A 20,833-nucleotide genomic window follows, 5' to 3' on the forward strand; every position below is an offset into this window, starting at 1 on the left:
CGTTCGCCACGTGGTTTCCATATAAAATAGAGTCCAAATTATTTCTTTAGCACTTCACTCCATTCTCTTCTCTCTATCTCTCTCAACTCAAGCGATAGACTCTGAAACATCTCTCAAGATTCTGATCTAAACTCGAAGAAAGAAGACACAACACATAAAAGACTCGTCTGATTATGGCTCTCGAAGCGATGAATTGTCCGACGAATTCTTCTTCGTTCACAGCACGGAAAGATAGAAACGAACCAACAGATGATCTTACGAACGACGTCGTTTTCATGGAGCCTTGGCTGAAACGCAAGCGCTCGAAACGCCCGCGTTCACGCAGCCCTTCCTCCTCGCCGCCTCGTTCTCGCCCTAAGTCTCAAATTCAGGATCTTGCGGAGGAGGAGTATCTCGCTCTCTGTCTCCTCATGCTCGCCAACGACCACCACCAACCCAAGACGCAACCGCCGCAAGAATCCACCACAAAGCTTTCGCACAAGTGCAGCGTTTGCGGGAAAGCGTTTCCTTCTTACCAGGCGTTAGGCGGCCACAAAGCCAGCCACCGAATCAAGCCTCCAACCACAACCGCCGACGACGATTCAACTCCTCCAACCATCGCCGTCGCGCATCCGACTTCCACCGCCATCGCACCTTCCGGGAAGATCCACGAGTGTTCCATCTGCCATAAAGTGTTCCCCACGGGTCAAGCTCTCGGCGGCCACAAACGCTGTCACTACGAAGGAACCATCGGCGGCGGCGGCGGAGGAAGCAAATCGGTTAGCCAGAGCGGAAGCGTGACAAGCACGGTTTCGGAAGAACGAAGCAACCGCGTGTTCATCGATCTAAACCTTCCCGCGTTACCGGAGCTCAGCCTTCATCATCACAACACAGTCGTCGACGAAGAGATTCAAAGTCCGTTGACCGGTAAAAAACCGCTGTTGTCGACCGATCACGACAAAGTCATCATCAAGAAAGAAGATTTCTCCCTAAGAATCTAATAATTAGTCTGTTATACTTTTTAGTTTCATTTTCATTTGTTTTGCAGATTTCTTCTTAAATTCTGGGATTGGATATACTCATATATGTTAGGGATTTGATATAAGATTTGATGAATTAATTGATTAAATCAGTTTTTGTTATATCTGCTAAAATCTCTTGAGTCCACTCTGTAAAATATATGACACGTGGTATTCCTTATGTGAACGCAAAGTATAAATAGTTGGGAGAACGAACGAGAATCCTTCCATGTGGATTCGTTGCCTTGATGAGCATTTACCACATGTATTATTAGTTTCGTACATAAATAACAAATTATAGTACTATTTTTTATTCTTCCGAATGGTTATTAGCCACTAAAACTATAATGTATACACCTAGTTCTTTTCTTTATTCATATTCAATCGTAATTAATTGCACATGCGTTTAGCAATTTCATGCATCGTTATTTAATTTTGTTGATTACATCGAATCATAAATACGGATGTGACCACGAATCTGTTCATTGGTTCTTAGGTATCTCCTTAACTTGCGTAACTTCCTTGGCCTCTAAACATTAATTTGAGCCTAATTAACTTCTTTCTACCACTTATGTTATTGTTAACTACTTAACCCTCTGATTAATTGGTTGTTTAAACTTGTTTTGTTTTGCTTTCACACTACTGAAACTGTATTTGCTAGTGTACGGTTTCACCTAACCCCCTAATGAGAACCAAACACGTTATTAAGTACAATAAACGTTATTAATTAATACGCTCGCAAATTCAATAGAGCCCCATAGCTAGGTCTTCCTTGATTCTATTTTTTTCAAACATACTTTATCAACCTATTTACCGATAAAGTAACATAATTTGTTTGGTTGTAAAGTGACTGTCATTTTGGTATCTTATACAAAAAGAGCATCATAAAACTATATTTATTTAATTTTGTATATAAAGTGGGACGTTAGGAGGAAAGCGAACCCCCAAGAAGAGAAGTAAAATATGTCAATGATAAAGAGCAAAATGTAATCTAAGATTTTTAAGAAAGATAAGAATAATGAAAATACTTAAAAGGCTTTTTTTTTGTCGACGAAAATACTTTTATATATATCAATTGAATTCATTCCGTTCGTGTTTGTTTTGCATATAAACTGTGATGTTCTTGACGTGTTGCCAAAGTATAATCTTATCCAAACACATCCTTAAAAAAACTTTTATTTAATTTTTGTGTTCTTATTATCTGTCTAAAATTAATAATATATAAAAAGGATCACTTGGTCACCAAGTCTTGGTGTCTCTGTTGATTGTACTTAACTTACAAGAATAATGGCGTCATATGTCTGGTTCGTTAGCACACACAAACACGTACCTCAAATGAATTGACGCGGAACGAAAGGAAAAAACGACAAGACATTTGAAAAACGACAAGAAGTCCACACACACAAAAGAGGTAACGATCTGGAATGGAAAGTTTAAACTTCTAAATCTATATATATATAAAAATGTTTGGTTCACTCCTGGGGTGTCCACGTGGAAACTCCTTTTTTATAGAGCCAACACGTGTCCCTTTTACCAAAGTGATCCATTTCATTGCGTACTAAATTGTGGAGCGCTGCGTTTCATTATAGACTGGAGCCCCGTATTGAAATTCACCGTTTCGTCTTCATGAACCAGGCAATGTTTCTAGGGTTTCGTCTCTTATTCCGTCTTCAACACCAAAACATTTCTTTTGTGTTCTGAAACGAAAACGATGGACTGGCGAGGTATTTCTCAGACTCACATCGACATGCTCTTCAATCTAAAAATTATTATTTTTTGTATTGAGAATTAGAAAAGTTATTGTTTCTTGATTCACTCATGACCTTCAATCTATTTCTTGAAAAGTTATAGATTCCCGATTTGAATGATTATTAAGGTTTTGTTTATTGATGTTTTTCAGGCGGAGAGAAAAATATAGAACGGCTGAGAGATCATATCCGTTGTTGAAGCTCGATTATGATGTGTTTTAGAACCATGGTCTGGAAATCTTCTACGAGGGCTGACTTTATCTCCGGAGATAGCTCGATGGGTTCGGTCACATGCTCTGTTCTGTAATTTGTTTCTTCGCTGAGGTTGAATCGAAGAACAGAGGTCGGAGAACAGAGGCTCTGTAGTGGATTTGTTTACCATCATCTACTTTTTTTCTGGAACTTTACCATCATCTTCCTTTCAACAACTTTTCGATTTGTTTATCTTTGCCAATGGGGTTGGGAATCATAATATGATGACTGGTTTGATAACTCTTCTACTTATTCTCTTTTATGCTTCAGTTGCGGGATTCAGTGAGAAAATAATAATTTTGGTTTTGATTCATCAATCGAAGATTCATATTTTGATTTTTGTGTTTTTTGCTTTTTTTTCTTAGTATTAGGATTATTGTGACTTAACAACAATGTGATAATGGGAGCATCTTTAGGAAGAGCAATAGAGCATTGTAACAAAGAACCTCACGTCGTGCTATGTTTTTTTTCTGAAACTTTTTTTTAAATGGTTGGTCAAATGGTGCATAAATAAACCAAGTGAGCTTACTGCTACGTGGGGAGTCCAGTTTCACATCAATGGGTTAAAATCCCTCCACCTCCCTCTGATCCTAAAGGTAATTCTACCGTATTTGGTTTAATGACTCGCTTGGATGAGGACTGTGTCGTTTTGAGCTTTAAAGTGATTAGGATGGCTTCTTACCAAGCGACAAAGTGATTAGGATAGCTTCTTCGAGTTGATTCACACGCCCGTGATTAGCTATCTAAAGCAAGTATGATCCATACATCATCATCCTTTGAGTAACTCTCTCTTCTATGGTTAGTTATTTGGTTGATTCTTTGTTGTTTCATGCAGTTTAACAGGGATAGAGTTCTGCTTTTACGGAGATTAGATCCAAGATTGTCTAAAGACTTACCCTCTGATCTCCAGAAGCTCCGTTGTAAGGTATGTTTTCTGACTCTTAAAGCAAAAACTGTTTGGTTTCTTTTTCTCCCCCTTGGTTAACAATATGTGTGTTTAGGCAGCGTTTGAATCACTGAAGTTCTCGCCAAGGGTTATGGAGATATGGAAGAAGCTTGCAGAAAGGATAAGGAGCAAATGTCCTTACATTACCTCTCATCTTTGACTTGAGAAAGACGTGTGGGAGAACAAGCTGCCTTACTGGTTTGAGCTCAAAGTATGATGAGATTGCAAGACTAGAAGGGATTAAGCGGCATGAGCTCTTAACAGCCAACTCTAGCATGACACCTAATGAGAGGAAACTTGCAGGTCTCTGTCCGTTAGTGAGTGAGTGAGTGAGCTACTGTTTTTTTTACAACAAATACGATATTGCATTGCCCCATGAACTCAAACCTTTAGCAAAACGAGCTTCGATAATGGCAGCAATCGACTATATAGTATGCAATGAGAGTGATGTGTTCATGGCATCTCATGGAGGAAACATGGGCTGCCCAATTCAGGTAGACACACACACACTCTTTTGGTGGTCAATTAAATGTCTGTGTTTGCATATTCTCAAGGCTAAGGTGTTGAAAACTAATCTTCCACAGGGTCACAGAGCTTATGAAGGACATAAGAAGCTTATAACACCAAACAAAAGGCAAATGCTCCCATACTTTTTGAACAAAACAATGACTGAGACAGAGTCTGAGAAGATGATGAAGAAATTTCACAGACAATCTCTAGGACAGCGAGAAATAAGGGTTAGCAAAGCTGTAAGAGATGTTACAAAGTATCCTGTTCCTGAGTGTATGTGCATTAATAATCAAACCACTCATACTATTTAAACCCTTTTTTTTTGTTGTTGCACATACGATTATTATCTTAAATAAAAGGGTAATAACATGCTCTTCGATCTTACTATAATTTCTATGCTTTATTTTGGAACTAAGATCCTATCTTCTCATTCATTAATAAGAAGCATCAAAACCCAATAGATTGAACTGATTCACATAGAGGCAGAAACACACGAGATGATTCATTTAAAACGCTTATTAATTCATAAAGCTCAAAGTCTTACAGAAAGGAACAAAAGAAACTTTGCAGGGCACAAACTTAAACGCTTATTTTCCACAGTATATCAAACCGCCTGCACCTAGGACCTGCAGGTAAAAAAGGATCAATGATCATCAAGCAGTGATCCACTATGAATCCCCCAAACGGTTGAGACTGTTTTTCCACAATTGTTTACAAATAGTGACAAAATAATATTTAATAATAAAAATTAATAAATTGTGTATATTAATTGAAAATATTTTGATTATATATTTACACTGAGTTGTAATCCAGAATTATATTCTAACTATAGTAAGATTTATAATATATTGTTTTCTGTGTATAGTTTAACAAATAACATAGTACATAGTGATATTCCTTATAGAAGTTTTAGTGTGTTTAACTCCTATATACAACGTTCATTGTCAAAAAAAATAAAATAAAAAAGCTCCTATACAGTGTTTTAAAAAGTTTTTTTATTTGGTATGAAATTTTTTTTTAATAAGAGATAATTTAGTTTTACTTAAAACAGTGAATATTTAATATTAGCTTTACCTATTATAATTTTAATAAAATATATTATATAAAATATATTATAAACATTAAATAACATATAAGAAATAGAAATTCCCTAGGATAGTTATTTTTAGGTTTTTGTCACAAAAATAATCCTCAATAAGAAAAATGACCAAAAACAATTTTATTAAAAGGCAACAATATATTTATACTATAAAGTTAACTAATCTAGACTTAATGTTAGAGTTAAGTGGTGGAGATTTGAGGATAGTGTTTCAATTTTTTTTAAATAAAATAAAAAATTAAAATTTTCAAATAAAAATGGGCTATTCCGATCATTTTTCTTATTAAAAACTATTTTGTGAAAAAAAACTTAAAAATGATTATTTGGAAAAATTGCCCTATAAGAAAAGTAATAAACAAAAACATGATATAAATAATATACAGTATATAGAAAACTGAAATATCATATAAACAAACTATTGTAAACAAGCAAAATATATCTTATCACATATAATTCATCCTCACATAAAATTTTCTAAGAGACAAAAATCATTATCGTATACATCTCTTGCAAATATAAACCTAAGACACAAACCATAAAATCGTTCGAAACATTTTTTTTAACACAATAAATCGTTGAAACTTAAAAACATAAATCACAACTAAAATATATCCCGCCCGTAGGGCGGGCCGACCCTAGTAAAATAAATTTGAATGTCAATCCATAAGGAGAAGCAACACGACAAATCGGCAAATCAGTGATCAGACAGTTACTAATCAAAACATTTCCTTTTAATTTACATGTTTCTTACTTCACTAGAGAACAAAGACAGGAGATTCATTGTATACAATTAAAGCTAACAAACGCCACTTTCTATTCTTTCTACCTTTCTCTTATATGTCTCCAAAACAAGAACTTACGTATAGAAACAGATACACCCACCTTGATCCGGTTTGAAAACGATAGGATCCGAGAGGGAAGGCCAAGGGAATGTAACCATTGTTAGAAACCATGTTGTGGGGTGGGTTGATAGTAGTCATCAATTCAGAGGATAGATTAGTTTCTACAGTTGGGAAGTCAGGTTGGTTTATATCTGGCTTAGTTGTATTATGTGCGTCTTCATGCTACAGTCAGTAACCTAACACTTTGTTAAGTACAAAAATCTCATGACAAATATTTTTTTCCAGCAGTCTCCTTCCTCTTCTTCTCTAACCGAAAGATTTAAAAGAATAGAAAATAATAATGACATTTTATGAGCTAACACTAGCAGGAACCGTCACAAAATAACATACTAACCAGCTGACAAAAGAAGATGAATGAAACATCTAACCAAGAAAGCATCAATGCAATTCTCAAGATCACAGCTACGCGGAGGAAGTCCAATGCAAGATTCTGTGTGATAAGCTAGCAGATCATGTGTTAACCTCCAAAGATACATGGAAACATAAAAAACACTTTTATGAAAGCTTCTCGGAGATTAGAAATGTTGTTGCTAATTCTTGAGTGAAACCAACAAACGAGCCATTGAGCACTCGTTTTACTTAAGTAGAAATGGTACTATAGCATATTTTCGGTAGAAGCAATGGAGCAGCCCAATTAAAGATTATATTCAAGAACCTGATCACGTAGTAAAGCTCCAAAGATATATATGTGATTTGTAATTCTTGCTAGATATGACAGATATAAGACAAGAAGGGAAGTTGTTTGTCCATATCCGAGGGGCATTCTTGCTCTGTTTTTAACTTCCAGTACTAGCAACCACACATGAGATAGATAATAACAAAACAATACATATAAAACCATGTATCTAATAATGTTTGGAGTAACCTGCAGCCTCACTTGTATCTAGATTAGGATGACAAGAATCGTTATACAATAGTACTTAGTCGGAGAGAATACCCAGCAATAGAATCTTAATAACACATGAGATAGATAAATAACAAAAAGACATGAGACTTGTCAGATTTCAAAGTCTCTTTGCACGTTTTAAATGTAATACTTGTAGGTATCTTCCACCTGAGTAAGAGTCATTCGACAAGAATCAAATTAACAACACAGAAACAATGGACCAGTCTTTTTCAAAAAGAAAAACATATGACAAGGACTAACAATTGTGTACTTTCCTTTAGCCTCCTGCATGTACTGGACCTTTTTGAATCTGCACCGAACTCGGAACATAAGAGTACACAACTGCCCAATAATATATAAAATTTCCTAGAGCAGCTACTGTGAAGATCGCGTGTTCGATCCACGCTCACCGCACCAAATGATAAGAGAATGTATATGGTTTTATTAACGTTCCGCCCAACCTCCCTCTCTTGTACTCTACACGCAGAGTTACAAGCCAATACAAGAACTCTCAAGACGACTCACTCGTCAAGAGCCAGTGATCAAGACGTACTAGTCTAGATCCTAGTTACTCAGTACTCAAAAGCTACTTCACTTTACAAACAGACTCCTATTTATAATAGACGGATGACTCGATTATCTAACGTCTGTAACTGCCTGTAACAACCCGTCACCGTTATTGATCTGACTCCATATTGTCCACGTCAGCTGTGACGTTCTTTCCCGCTTGAATACTCTTCTCTTCATGCTTCTTCTTACGATAATAGACTCTCCATGGCTTATCAATATTATCCTCTCCAATGAGGTAAGCTTTGGGGTAGTGTTCATCCCAAATCAATGCCACTTTCTTCTTCTCGTCGACGAAGAAACTCCCATACCCACACCAAAGAAACTTCCTTAACATTCCAGTGAACGGCTTCAAATCAACTTTTAAGAATTTATCCATGTCAACTCATTGGCCTCGATCTTTGTATCAACACTGTAAAATAACAGTGCAAGCTGTTCATCTCTAACAGAAGATAGAATCACAGAGTCTCCATTACGAGAGTTAGATTGCAGATCAAGACAATGTCTAAATCTCTCACTTGTAAAATCAAAACAGATTAAATATTCTCCCATCTGATCTACTTCTTTCACTCTCTGAGCAACAAAGTAATTATTTCCTTTCAAAGACAAGCCCTCACGATAATGCTGTATAGTCCAGTCACAAGTGACAGCAAGATCCCTCCATGAATCAGATTTCAAATCATACATTTCATACTGAACAGTACTGCCACTGTACAACAACCTCAAGACTTTGTGGGTGTTCTTGTTGTCGTATCCCATACAATACGTCTCGTCCGAGATGTATAATTTTCTTTTGGGTTCAATCCACCTGACTTGTCCCAAATACGGGTTCCATATCAAGGGGTTACCGTTTTTCCGAAAGCATAACAATAAGCCATCACACACCTTAAATTCACGATGTACCTTGACTCGATTTTGTTGACCCATTAGCTTTGTAGATATCTCAACTAAGCCATCTTTGTTGTTATGGACTCCCTCGAGATCGACCCTCACTAAACAAACCCTAGAATCACACACCATGACCACCATACTATCTTAAGCAGCTTTACCGCGTTGATTCTTTGTAAAGCTTTCATCTTTATACAGACCGTTCCATTGTTTGCAAGTGGATCTAGCCGCTCGCTGAGATGCTAACTGAACCCTAGAGAGTATCTCCTCTATCAAATCTTGTGAAAGATCAGAGATTCTTGTCATTGTTTCGAGCAAAAAAGAAAAATTAGGGCTTTTTAGAAAACTTACGAGTAATCTTTTTATAGAGATAAACTAGTATTATATTATAGTTTCCGGCTTGGAATGATTAAGTTTTTTTTAAAGGCTGGTTTATCATGATATTACAATTACGAAAAACATTACATAGACGATTCAACAACCGACAATACTACATGCCTTATGAGGATCTACGTCTAACTGCATCATCTGAGCCGTCCTACCAAGACTTAGTCTGACTAAATTTACTTGCACCATGTTGAAGATCTCTTGTAAGCCTTTCTTCCATAGCTGCATAATTGTTTAATAAATCGCTTTTTTCGAGAATTGAAACCTGAACTTCCTATAATGCGCAATCTGTAAAAAATTGCATAGTTTGAGATTTGAACCCCAGACCTGGAAGTAGAAGTATTTAAACCTTAAAACCTAGACCTCCTATTATTATACGTCATGACTCATATGGTTTAAGTATAGTTAGTATGAGAAAAACGTGTACTGCAGGATCATCACAATCTAAAACAAGCGGTTGAAAATAATATGTGAAAGGTAATATGTATAGTAACCATTACATGATACATAAACTATATATATATATATGTTTTAAAAGTAAATATAAATTATTCAAACAAAATTTAAACAAGTATTTTATCTATTATTAAAATTATATATCTCGAAAATCTTACAATTCATATTTACATGTTCTTACAATCAATATCTCATGTTTTTGTTGATGTAAAAATTGTCCAAGTCGTGCTATTATCATTTAAACAAAAGAAAATAATTTATAATATTTAATATATTTTAAAATTAAATTTATAAATTATTTGATAAATCAAATATACTTCATTATAATTAATTTAATTAACTAAATAACATAGATTTAAATTTTAATTTATCTATATTATATAATAAAAAAAATATTGGATGAAAGTTTTCTTTTCTAAAATTTTAGGCTCGAATGATAGCATGGGATTTAGTAGTATGGAACATGCGAACTGGATACTACAGTACGGTTTAAATACAGTTTATTCAAGAGAAAGGCAAATTGCGGAGAAACTGCGGATCATCTAAAATAAACGGTTCAAAAGAATGAATGGTGACATGTATAATGAATAGTATAACTATAGAATACATATAATATATTTATATTTCATAATTGACAAAATCAGTGAAATAAATAATTATTAAATGCTAATTATATTATAATATTTCAGAAATTATAAAAAAAAAATAAACTAAATAAATAGTTAATAAAAATAATTTATACTCCATGTGTATCATTTTAAGAGGTGTTTAAGGTTTTTGCACAAATATTAAGAAAATACAAACTTTTATGTAATTGACTTTGGTTACATAAAATAACAGAGAATAAAATTAATTCAACCAATAAGAAAAAGATGTAGTATTTTATAATTGGTCAAAAATTTTAAATGACATTAAATTTTACCTATAATTGTGAGAACATTACTTATTTTGAAACAAAATCAAAATCCTTAAACACCAGTTAAACTGATACGGAAGGAGTATCAAACAAGATGTTCTTAAAAGTATAAATAATTCACTAACCACACAAAATTTGGAGTTTATTCAAATGTGTAAGTAGACTATATTTTTCTTCAATTTTTTGGACCGCACATATTACTATTTAATTCAGTTTTATTTTTAACTCAAAACACACCACACTTTAATTTAGAAGCGACTAGTTACATATCGTTACATTTTTGTGTACCACACGTATACCACAGTAACATTAAGAACATTAATACTTAAAAATTACAATATTGTGATTAACCACATCATATTATTTCATTTTCAACTCTAGGTGGAGTTCAAAGAAAATTTGTTTAGCACTTCAATCATTCTTTTTAATTTATTTATTTTTAAATAAAAATACAAACACAAAAAGTTATAGAATGTTAACACAAATTATGGTCGGCCATGCATTCCACTCATTGTGCATTGCCACATTCAAGGCTTTTATCTACAAAAAAGATGCATTAATTCAAATATTTAATGACCATTTTACATAGACTCAACACATACTTTTTTGGAAACCTAAGGTGGGTACAAACTAGATATATGCTTATTTGCTCCAAAAAAAACTAGATATATGCTTTATGGGGTAGTTGTGATTCATCTCGTTTTTTTAAATCACAGTTTTTTAATTCCATTTGCTTTGACACTATCTAGATATTCGATGTTCGAAATATCCAGTAAATATATCTTTTAACCGGATATTTATTTCGATTCACAAAATTAAATTTAGAAAACAAAAAATATATAAACTTCGTATAAAAAATAATATATCATTATAAAATAAGATAATCATCTTTTAAAACTGTAATAATTGAATAGGGCGGAATACAACCCCAACTGCATATTTATTTAAATTTCCTACCCCAACTTTCATATGTGACCTTGTTTCCTCCCTTGGCGAAAATCCTGTTATTCTACTGTTATCTCAAGCCGAGACGTGAGCCGTAATAACTTACATAATAACCAAAACAACATAGTTTTGTCTCTCAACACAAAACGACGTAGTTTTGTATTTGAGGTTAAAATTAGGTTTTACTTCTTCTTCTCCATCGTTATTACTCTGGTTTCTCCATTCTCTTGCCAAATCATAAGTCTTGTAATCTTAAAACGATAAAAGCATCTGTGTTTCTCAAGGTTTGTCTTCACTCTCATCTTATTTTTTCAGACTATTTTCGACATTATGAAACAATAGAAATTAAATTTCTTGGAACTTTTTTGAAATTTGATTAAGCTTTTCAATGGGTGATCGAGTAAGAGGCCTCCCGAAGAGGTGTAGATGTGGAGAGGCTGTTGTAAGGAATACATCCAGAACAATTAAAAACCCAGGGAGATTGTTTCATGCTTGTCCTTTTGGGAGAGAAGGGGTATGTTCATTGTGGTATTCTTGAAGTTTATATTTTGAGTTTAGTTATGCTTGTTGTCGCAATGGTATTTAATTTAAGCTAATGTATGTTGTTGTAGCTAATCTATGTTCTATTAGTTGTAGTAGACTTATGTATGTTCTTGTAGTTGAAGTTAAGACTGATGTATGTTCTTGTTTTTATGGTAATGTGAGGTCTTGTAAGTTCATGTCTGCAAAAATGATCCTACAAAGAACATAACTTGAAATTCAACATGCATTTGTTCAACATTCTTTTGGAAACATAAGTAAATAATATTTGGAAAATAGTGTACAAACACCACAACTGACTCAAACCGACATTCATTAAGAAAAAAACAAAGACAAAAAACTGACTGAAAAGTACCACCAAAAGCTGAAAGAAACACCAACAAAGCTCTGCCAAAAACCGACTGAGAAGCGCCATCAAAGCTCAACTAAAAACCGAAAGAAGCTCCACCAAAAACCAACCTAAGCTTCTATTAGAACCTGATATTAGTCTTGGGTCTGTTGACTTGGGCCCTCTCCGAAGTCTTCACTAATAGGGTCATGTTCCTCTACTCTTCCCGTCGAAGCTTTCTTCCTTCCATACTTATGTTTGATCGGCACACCAATGTTGGGCAGTCTTCTTTAGTCCCACAAACAGCTGATGATTTGATATATCCCCCCCCCCCCATTTCTTTAGCTTGATATTCCATCCACCTTTTAGTGCATACTCCAATACTGCCTCTTTGAACTCTTCCATGGTGTCGAACACTTGTCTTAGCTCCAGCTCACCGCTTCCTGGTCTGAATCTCACAAAGGACTCGTTGTCGTCATCATCAGAATTAGGAGGAGTATTATGATGATCAAAATCCTCATCTTCATCAACAAAACTAGCCACATTATTTTCAATTCTAATATCTTCTTCACTTGGCATCACTTACTCCTCAACTTCACAATGCTATGTTGTGTTCACAAGAAATATATTAATCATTCCTCTCCATTTACCCGCTTCACACATGTTCAGAAACATCAGATCACCATCGCTCATTATCTTCCTATCCTTATGCTCTTCATTAGGGAGCTTATACCACACACGCTGTACATTTAATCCTTCTCCAAACTCTTCTGCCAATGCGTTAAATAACTCCTCCGGTTTACAGTTGATGGTCCTCACCTCACCACCAATATAACCAACATCGCCTCTATGATTCTTCACCCAATACCCTCCACATTTCACACTGAACTTCACAATTTCCCACATGCTGCAAAGAGAAGCAACAAAACTGTCAATAAAAGGCGTTTTTTACTCTCTGTGACATTTCATCGAACAGTTGATGTGCACTAATATTTCAAGCTCTTCTCTTCATAAAACACACAGAACTAAACAATATTTGACTTCCATTATCAAGTAATAGACACAGAGAAATCGAAAGACAGTTAAAATAACCAAATTGTCACCTTTTTTTATTTAATCTTAACTATTAGAATGACAAAAATAACTCGAAATTACCTCATCTTCGCTTGCTGTGAAAATGCCCAATACTATCTACCATGAACCTTACAACATTCACACACTCGCTTGAGTTCTAGACACTTTAATCTTCAAGACTCATGATTTGGCCATAGAATAGAGAAACAAGAATAATAACGTTGGAGAAGAAAAAGTAAAATATAATTTTAACCCCAAACACAAAACTACGTCGTTTTGTGTTGAAAGATAAAACTATGTCGTTTTGGTTAATATTTCAGTCACTACGGCTCACTTCTCGGCTTGAGATAACAGTATACTAACGAGATTTTCGTCAAGGGATGAAACAAGGTTACATATGAAAGTTGGGGTAGAAAATTAAAATAAATATGTAGTTGGGATTGTATTCCGCCCTATTCAATAGTTCAAGTAGTATTACGCACGAACGGGATTGTTTGGGTTGTAAAAGGCACTTTTCCCATGTTTTATGGGGTAGTTGTGATTCATCTCGTTTTTTAAATCACAGTTTTATAATTCCATATGCTTTGACATTATTTAGATATTCGATGTTCGAAATATCCAGTAAATATATCTTTTAACCGGATATTTATTTCGATTCTCAAAATTAAATTTAGAAAACAAAAAATATATAAATTCGTATAAAAAATAATATATCATTATAAAATAAGATAATCATCTTTTAAAACTGTAATAATTGAATAATTAATTTATTGAATATAAATATTATCAAAATGCAAAAAAAAATAATTATATAATACATGGCAACAAAAATTGTAAAAAAATAATTATACAATATTTTAACAATCATAAAGGTAAATAATAATTATAAAGCTTAAGAAGAATAATTGAACTATATAGTATCAACTTGTATCGGTAAGATTTGAAATTAATAGTATTACCAAGAATCAGCATTATTTTATCTTTACAATATATATATATAATTATGTACACAAGTATATAGAAAATAATTTAAATATGTAAATAGAGATATACATTGGATCAGATCGGATATCCGTTTTAAAAATTTTAGTATTTTTATTTGATTCGTTTTTAACGGGTATTGCGTATTAGTATTTGTTTTGGTTGTACAGGTACGAAAGTCTAATTTTTTTAATCGAATAAAAAATAATGAATCGAATCAAAATTTACAGATATTTTTCTCACCGAAACATCCCACACTCCATCGAATCCTACATCTGTCACTGTGCGATACATGTATTCCGCCGATTTTGATGCACTGTAACAGGTTAAATAACAACATTGCATTAAAATATCATAAATTTTATACCAATTTTGAAATAATATAAGGATTTTATTTTGTTACTTAGATGGTAAAAATAAATTCAGAACTAAAATTTAATAAAATAAAAATAAATTTATTCAAAACCACTACAAATCCTAACGGTTGCTATTATACATTCTTCTTTAAATACAAGACAGTCTTTCGCATGTTAACACCAAATCATTTTCAGTCTTTTCCCAAATCTGCAAAATGGTGAAAAAAAGTAAAGGTCGTCAAAAAATAGAGATGGTCAAAATGAAAAATGAAAATAATCTACAGGTTACTTTCTCAAAAAGAAGAAATGGTCTTTTCAAAAAAGCCAGTGAGCTTTGCACGCTTTGTGGTGTTGAAATTGTTGTTATTGTATTTTCGCCTGGCAAAAAAGTTTTTTCTTTTGGTCATCCAAATGTTGATTGTGTAATTGATCGCTTCACAAACATTAATCCACCACATCCTCGTCAACACACCGATACACAACTTAGCGAAGCCCATCGAAATGCAATTATTCAAGATCTCAACAGTCATCTCACTCAAGTAAGTGTTAAATTATCACTTATATATTTTAACTAAACGTTATTTTAAATTAAAAAAAATTATAGGTATGGAAGACCAACTAATTTACTGGATTATACTTTGTTGTTTTGTTAGAGTATTTTACAATATCACAATACTTTCTATTTAACTAATAAACTATTTAAAAACAATTGAAAAATAAAATCTTCCTCCGTCTTTTAGAGTAACGGTCATGATTTCTCTTCTTTAGAATTTATTAAGCCTATTTGGATTTTAAAACCTTTTTGAATAAATCTTTTATAAATTATCATGAGTTTAAAAGGATTAAATATGGTCGAGTGCATATAAACAATATAAACCGTGAATGACTAATATATAGATAATGTATATATTTTTCTTTATTATAAAGATTTAGTATATAGCTATTTAAAATTTTTGTTTAAAGTACATTCTAATGTTGTTATGTGGCTTTAACAAAACGATACAAAAAATAGGTAACAGAAGAATTCGAAATTGAGAAAAAGAGGGCTGAAGACTTAAAGAAAAAGAGAAAAAATAGTTATATATCTGATAATTGGTGGGAAGAACCTATAAAAGAGTTGAACTTAAGCCAGCTCACTGAATTCAAATGTGGCTTGGAAAAGTTGAGAAAAACAGTGACTACTGAAGCCTCCAAGAATTTTCAAACAATTGTTCCGCGTCATAACTTCGATGGTGGAAGTTCAAATAATGCTACTTTCGGGATTTGTGATGATCATGCAGGTAATATCGACACCAATTTAGATCTGTACAATCATCAAAGAATGGTGGCAACAAACACATTCGCTTGTAATCATCACAACATGATGGTTCCTTATCATATTACAACACCATTTGGGAATATTGGTAATGGTAATATTATTGAAGGGTTTGCTGCAGAATACAATCAAAACCCGAACCATTTATGTTTTAAGAAAGAACACATTTCTGGGTGTGACCACCATTCAGTTCATCCTCCTCGTTTCGGACATGGTTACTATTAAATTTTGTTCTTTTTGCCATAAGCACAATGTTTTATGTATTGTTTTTGTTTTGTTGTTATTTATACATTTGGGATGGCGTTAGTTTGGAAATTATTACTGCCAATGTTTTTTTTTTCAAACTTGTTAAACACAATTTTAGTTTGTTGCTGTTTTTTATATTTCAAAATTTTCCAAATTTATAATACTTTTTTCAACTTCTGTAATGAAATACATGTCATATGTATATTCTTACACTTCTCTGAAAAATTGTATAATTTCAATACCTTTACACATAAGATAATAATATTTATGGATTTTAAGAGTTTTGAGCTTGGTCAGGCCGGACCGATGCCTGGGCATTTTATCTGGACTCAAGAACCCGAACTGGAATCGATCCAAAAATATCCAACTCAAAATCATATCGAAAATTTACAAGTATCTATTGGGTCCAAAATTATTGTATCTGAAAGAACCGGAACCCAAAAACCGTCTGAATAAACATGTAGCCAAAAAGCTGATCCGAATAGATACGGCTCGATAAAAACCGATTCACTCCCTAGTTCAAAACACGTATATCGAAAACTATATTTTTTGTGTTCTATTTTATATATCTTATTTTCTGATTTATTTGAAATATATTTTTGCTAACAATCTTTATTATTTTTTGTAATATTTTAAGTAATATGAAGATTTCAATGTAAAATTTAGAGTTTAAAAATATTTTATTTTAAATTATTACTAGTTTATTTTAAGTTATTTTGTAAAATTTTAGATATATATGATAGATTTTGCTTAAATTTGATGGTGTTTGGGTATTTCATGTCTTCTTAGATCCTAAATATCGATCCGGACATGAAAATTACGGATATTTTACAAGTATTTTAATTATAGACCCAAATAGATTTAGATCCAAGAAAAACCGATCCGGACCCAAGAAAAACTGATCCACACCTAAATCAAGTACCTGTTAGATCCAAATATTTAAGATCTAAATGACTCTAACCTGAAAGGAACCAGCCAAAACTCGACCCAAAGAACTGAACGCCCAGGCTAATTAACATCCCTAGGGCCATACAATAGCAATAGTTGGTGTAGGAAAAGACAAAAGAGAGATAGAACGAATAAAAGTTTGATAGATGGCGTAGTAGTGTAATAGAAGGAGCCATGTGGCGCCTTTAATGTAATGTAATTCCCACAACAGGTCCAAAAACGATTCTACAAGATTCTTCAAATCCAACGTCACATCCAATCTTGAATCTGAGAAGTAAAGCTGAATCTTTACAATCAATTCCCATCTTCTTTCTCTCCGTTGTTCTTCACAGAAAGATACAGAGAGAGACCCTTCAAGATTAGACTCTCCAATTGAAACCCATCGTTTTAATTTGTTCCTCTGTTTTCTGAACAGAGTCTCTTCAAGGCTTCATTTTTGTATAATAAACTCTCCAAAGTTTTTTATCTTTTTGTATGTTTTCCACAGAATCACCGAGACTAGTCAAGACAAATCTGCCGGTGGTACTTGTCTGATGGGTGAAGAGACAACCGCAAACGATGAAAATGTAGCCAAGACAAAACCAAGTCCAAAGCTGACACTATTGCCTCTAGTGTTTCTGATATTCTATGAAGTTTCTGGTGGCCCTTTTGGTGTGGAGGACTCTGTTAAATCAGGTGGTGGTCCTCTCTTAGCCCTCCTAGGCTTCTTGATCTTCCCTCTCATCTGGAGCATACCCGAAGCTCTGATCACAGCCGAGCTCGCCACAAGCTTCCCGGAGAACGGTGGCTACGTGGTTTGGATCTCTTCAGCGTTTGGTCCCTTCTGGGGATTCCAAGAAGGGTTTTGGAAATGGTTCAGTGGCGTTATGGACAATGCTCTCTACCCTGTTCTGTTTCTTGATTACCTGAAACATTCCTTCCCTGTTTTGAACCATGTAGCTGCTCGAGTACCTGCTCTGTTAGTCATTACCTTCTCGCTGACGTATCTGAACTACAGAGGATTGCATATCGTCGGCTTTTCAGCTGTTCTGTTAGCGGTTTTCTCGCTCTGCCCTTTTCTTGTAATGGCTTTGCTTGCGGTTCCTAGGATCAGGCCTCAGCGTTGGCTGTTTGTGGATTTCAAGAAAGTTAACTGGAGAGGGTACTTCAACACAATGTTTTGGAATCTGAACTATTGGGACAAGGCTAGTACTCTTGCAGGGGAAGTTGAGAGCCCTGGGGAGACGTTTCCAAAGGCTTTGTTTGGAGCGGTTTTGTTGGTCATGGGGTCGTATTTGATTCCTCTTATGGCTGGGACTGGAGCTTTGAGCGAGTCTTCTTCGGGTGAGTGGAGTGATGGGTATTTTGCTGAGGTTGGGATGCTTATTGGAGGTGTTTGGCTCAAGGGATGGATACAAGCTGCTGCTGCTATGTCGAATCTAGGATTGTTTGAAGCTGAGATGAGTAGTGATGCGTTCCAGCTTCTTGGTATGAGCGAGATTGGGATGCTCCCTGCTTTTTTTGCCCAGAGGTTAGTTACTTAGTACGCAAGACTGTGTTTTAGGGTATGAATCATGCCTAGCGCTGAGCATTTGGGTTTCCTGTTCGGATCGGGATATTTGGGTTGGGGTATATAGAACCCCCGTTTAGGAACCCAATACATAACCGGATTATAATATATGTTCGGATAATGTCGGGGTCGGGTTTCTATTTTATTACAAATCCCGAAACATAACCGGATTGTAAATGGTTCGGGTTTAAAACCCAAAAAAACTGGAAAACCCTCGGAAAACTGGAAAATTGGGTAATTCGGGTTTTAATAATTGTCGATTTATAAATGATATTTTTATATAGAATTATTTTAAAATTAAAAATAACAAATATATTTGTAATTTTCAGTTCGGTTCCGGTCTCGGTTTTCAGTTTAGTTCAGGTTCGGGTTTCGGATAATATGCGCAGGACTAATCATACATTTGTAGAACTCTGTTTAACGTTCTTTGTGTCATTGTGTGTGGCCACAGGTCAAAGTATGGTACACCAACGATCAGTATTCTGTGCTCAGCTACAGGAGTCATATTCTTGTCGTGGTTGAGCTTTCAAGAGATCATAGAGTTTCTGAACTTCTTGTACGCGTTAGGAATGCTTCTTGAGTTCGCAGCCTTTGTGAAGCTAAGGATCAAGAAACCGGATCTTAACAGACCTTATAGAGTTCCATTAAACACCTTTGGAACTTTATTGCTGTGTTTGCCTCCTTCTTTGCTTGTGATTCTTGTGATGGTTTTGGCCGCTCCAAAGACGTTTTTAATCAGTGGTTTTATCATCGTCGTCGGGTTCTGCTTGTACCCGTTCTTAGAATTCGTGAAGGAGAAACGATGGGCGAGATTCATCCCAGAGGATCCAAGAAGACAGGTTTTAGGAGTTCAAACAGAGTCCCAGTTGGATGAAGAACATGGAGACGAGTCTTCTGCTAGCCTTCTCCCATGATCTCAAAAGACAGATCAACCAAAACTCTTTCATTCTTTGCATGTCTTATAAAGAGACATGAAAAGTTTGTTTTGTATAGTTTGTACGAATGCAGTTTATTTTATGTCTTGTTCAGCTTTTGGCTTAGAGTACATTAAGGTTTATGTGCAAGTTGTCTAAGATTATAGTATGATTATGTATATAGTTATTTATTCAAGTACCCCACATTTTCGTCAAGTCTTTATGGGCCTCTTAGTTTGGCCTGGAGACATGTTTTATTTACAGTACAGTACTAATTTTCCAAATCTTTATGGTATGAGACTTAGACAGTATGTTCTAAGTTCACGAAAATTCTCACTTAAAAACCATAAGTGGCTACATCATTCAGTGTCTACTATGTTTGCACTTTGTAGTGAATGTGATTCGAAACATGAAGCTGCAAATAAAATGCAGTGTTCAGAAAGAATCTAACATCTTTACCTTTTTTCGCGCTTCACTTCAGCGTTCTGACTTTGGATTTTTCTGTTAAAGCGCTTTACTCCTTTAATTTGTTCCTAGACTCGATGTTTAAAATCTTTTATTTTAACACTAGTTTATTATACTATTACAAACTATAAAAAAATATTACATTCATGATTTTACAACCAATAATTGTACCTATTTTATGAAAATTTATGTATGCACTATTTCTAACTGTCCTATATATGAAAATCTACATATGACGATTTTATTTGCACCATTATGAATATTTTTTGTAAATCTTTTATCTATTAATTTAAAAATTAAAGCTACATTTTTCACTTGAGGGGTTCTAAATTAAAATTTATAATCACATCGAATGGAAAGAAAAAAGAAGAAAACGAGGATAAGAACACTTTTTGGCAGATTCCCACCTGAGGTTGAGAGGTTCTTCACAGCAATTATAAAAAGGCATCTTTTCTTTGAAGCAGCACTATCAAAAGATGGATGTGCTCACTTCATAGATACGCCTCTCAAAATGGCTCGAACCTCAAGCGCATTTGAGTCGATGGCACCTTGATTCCGAACAATTGGAGTTCTGCATTTTGTTTTGCATTTTCTTAGTTCCTTTATTAATTTTCGGA

General features: G+C 34.3%; 3 protein-coding genes and 1 long non-coding RNA gene across 5 annotated transcripts; all 4 read left to right on the forward strand.

Annotated features, from left to right (window-relative positions):
* LOC125608870 (zinc finger protein AZF2-like) lies at positions 1–1,123 on the forward strand. The gene has a single exon (XM_048779432.1). It carries the CDS (start codon positions 174–176, stop codon positions 978–980), a length of 807 nt encoding a protein of 268 aa, XP_048635389.1. The 5' UTR covers positions 1–173; the 3' UTR covers positions 981–1,123.
* Positions 1,124–2,552: 1,429 nt separating this feature from the next.
* LOC125608871 lies at positions 2,553–4,838 on the forward strand. 2 transcript variants are annotated; one of them, XR_007339465.1, is made up of 6 exons: positions 2,554–2,722; positions 2,899–3,594; positions 3,668–3,750; positions 3,834–3,923; positions 4,000–4,438; positions 4,529–4,838. It is a non-coding gene; the product is annotated as an uncharacterized LOC125608871 (long non-coding RNA). The 2 variants fall into 2 exon arrangements; XR_007339464.1 differs by having other exon boundaries at positions 2,553–2,722; positions 2,899–3,750.
* Positions 4,839–14,994: 10,156 nt separating this feature from the next.
* LOC106428347 (agamous-like MADS-box protein AGL62) lies at positions 14,995–16,319 on the forward strand. The gene is made up of 2 exons (XM_013869091.2): positions 14,995–15,318; positions 15,792–16,319. The coding sequence occupies exons 1-2, from the start codon at positions 14,995–14,997 to the stop codon at positions 16,317–16,319; spliced, it is 852 nt and encodes a 283-aa protein (XP_013724545.2).
* Positions 16,320–17,385: 1,066 nt separating this feature from the next.
* Positions 17,386–19,967, forward strand: LOC125608872 (probable polyamine transporter At3g19553). The gene is made up of 2 exons (XM_048779433.1): positions 17,386–18,798; positions 19,289–19,967. The coding sequence occupies exons 1-2, from the start codon at positions 17,822–17,824 to the stop codon at positions 19,749–19,751; spliced, it is 1,440 nt and encodes a 479-aa protein (XP_048635390.1). The 5' UTR covers positions 17,386–17,821; the 3' UTR covers positions 19,752–19,967.
* The last annotated feature ends 866 nt before the right edge of the window (positions 19,968–20,833 follow it).

Source organism: Brassica napus, chromosome A5 (genome assembly GCF_020379485.1).
Source record: "Brassica napus cultivar Da-Ae chromosome A5, Da-Ae, whole genome shotgun sequence".
NCBI classification, from domain to species: Eukaryota; Viridiplantae; Streptophyta; class Magnoliopsida; order Brassicales; family Brassicaceae; genus Brassica; species Brassica napus.

Bases quoted from the DNA above. Each gene is read 5' to 3' on its own strand.
- LOC125608872 (XM_048779433.1), top strand. From the start codon at position 17,822: ATGGGTGAAGAGACAACCGCAAACGATGAAAATGTAGCCAAGACAAAA. The intron at 18,799-19,288 runs GTTAGTTACTTA...GTGTGGCCACAG, and splicing joins CCTGCTTTTTTTGCCCAGAG to GTCAAAGTATGGTACACCAA.
- LOC106428347 (XM_013869091.2), top strand. From the start codon at position 14,995: ATGGTGAAAAAAAGTAAAGGTCGTCAAAAAATAGAGATGGTCAAAATG. The intron at 15,319-15,791 runs GTAAGTGTTAAA...TACAAAAAATAG, and splicing joins TCAACAGTCATCTCACTCAA to GTAACAGAAGAATTCGAAAT.
- LOC125608870 (XM_048779432.1), top strand. From the start codon at position 174: ATGGCTCTCGAAGCGATGAATTGTCCGACGAATTCTTCTTCGTTCACA.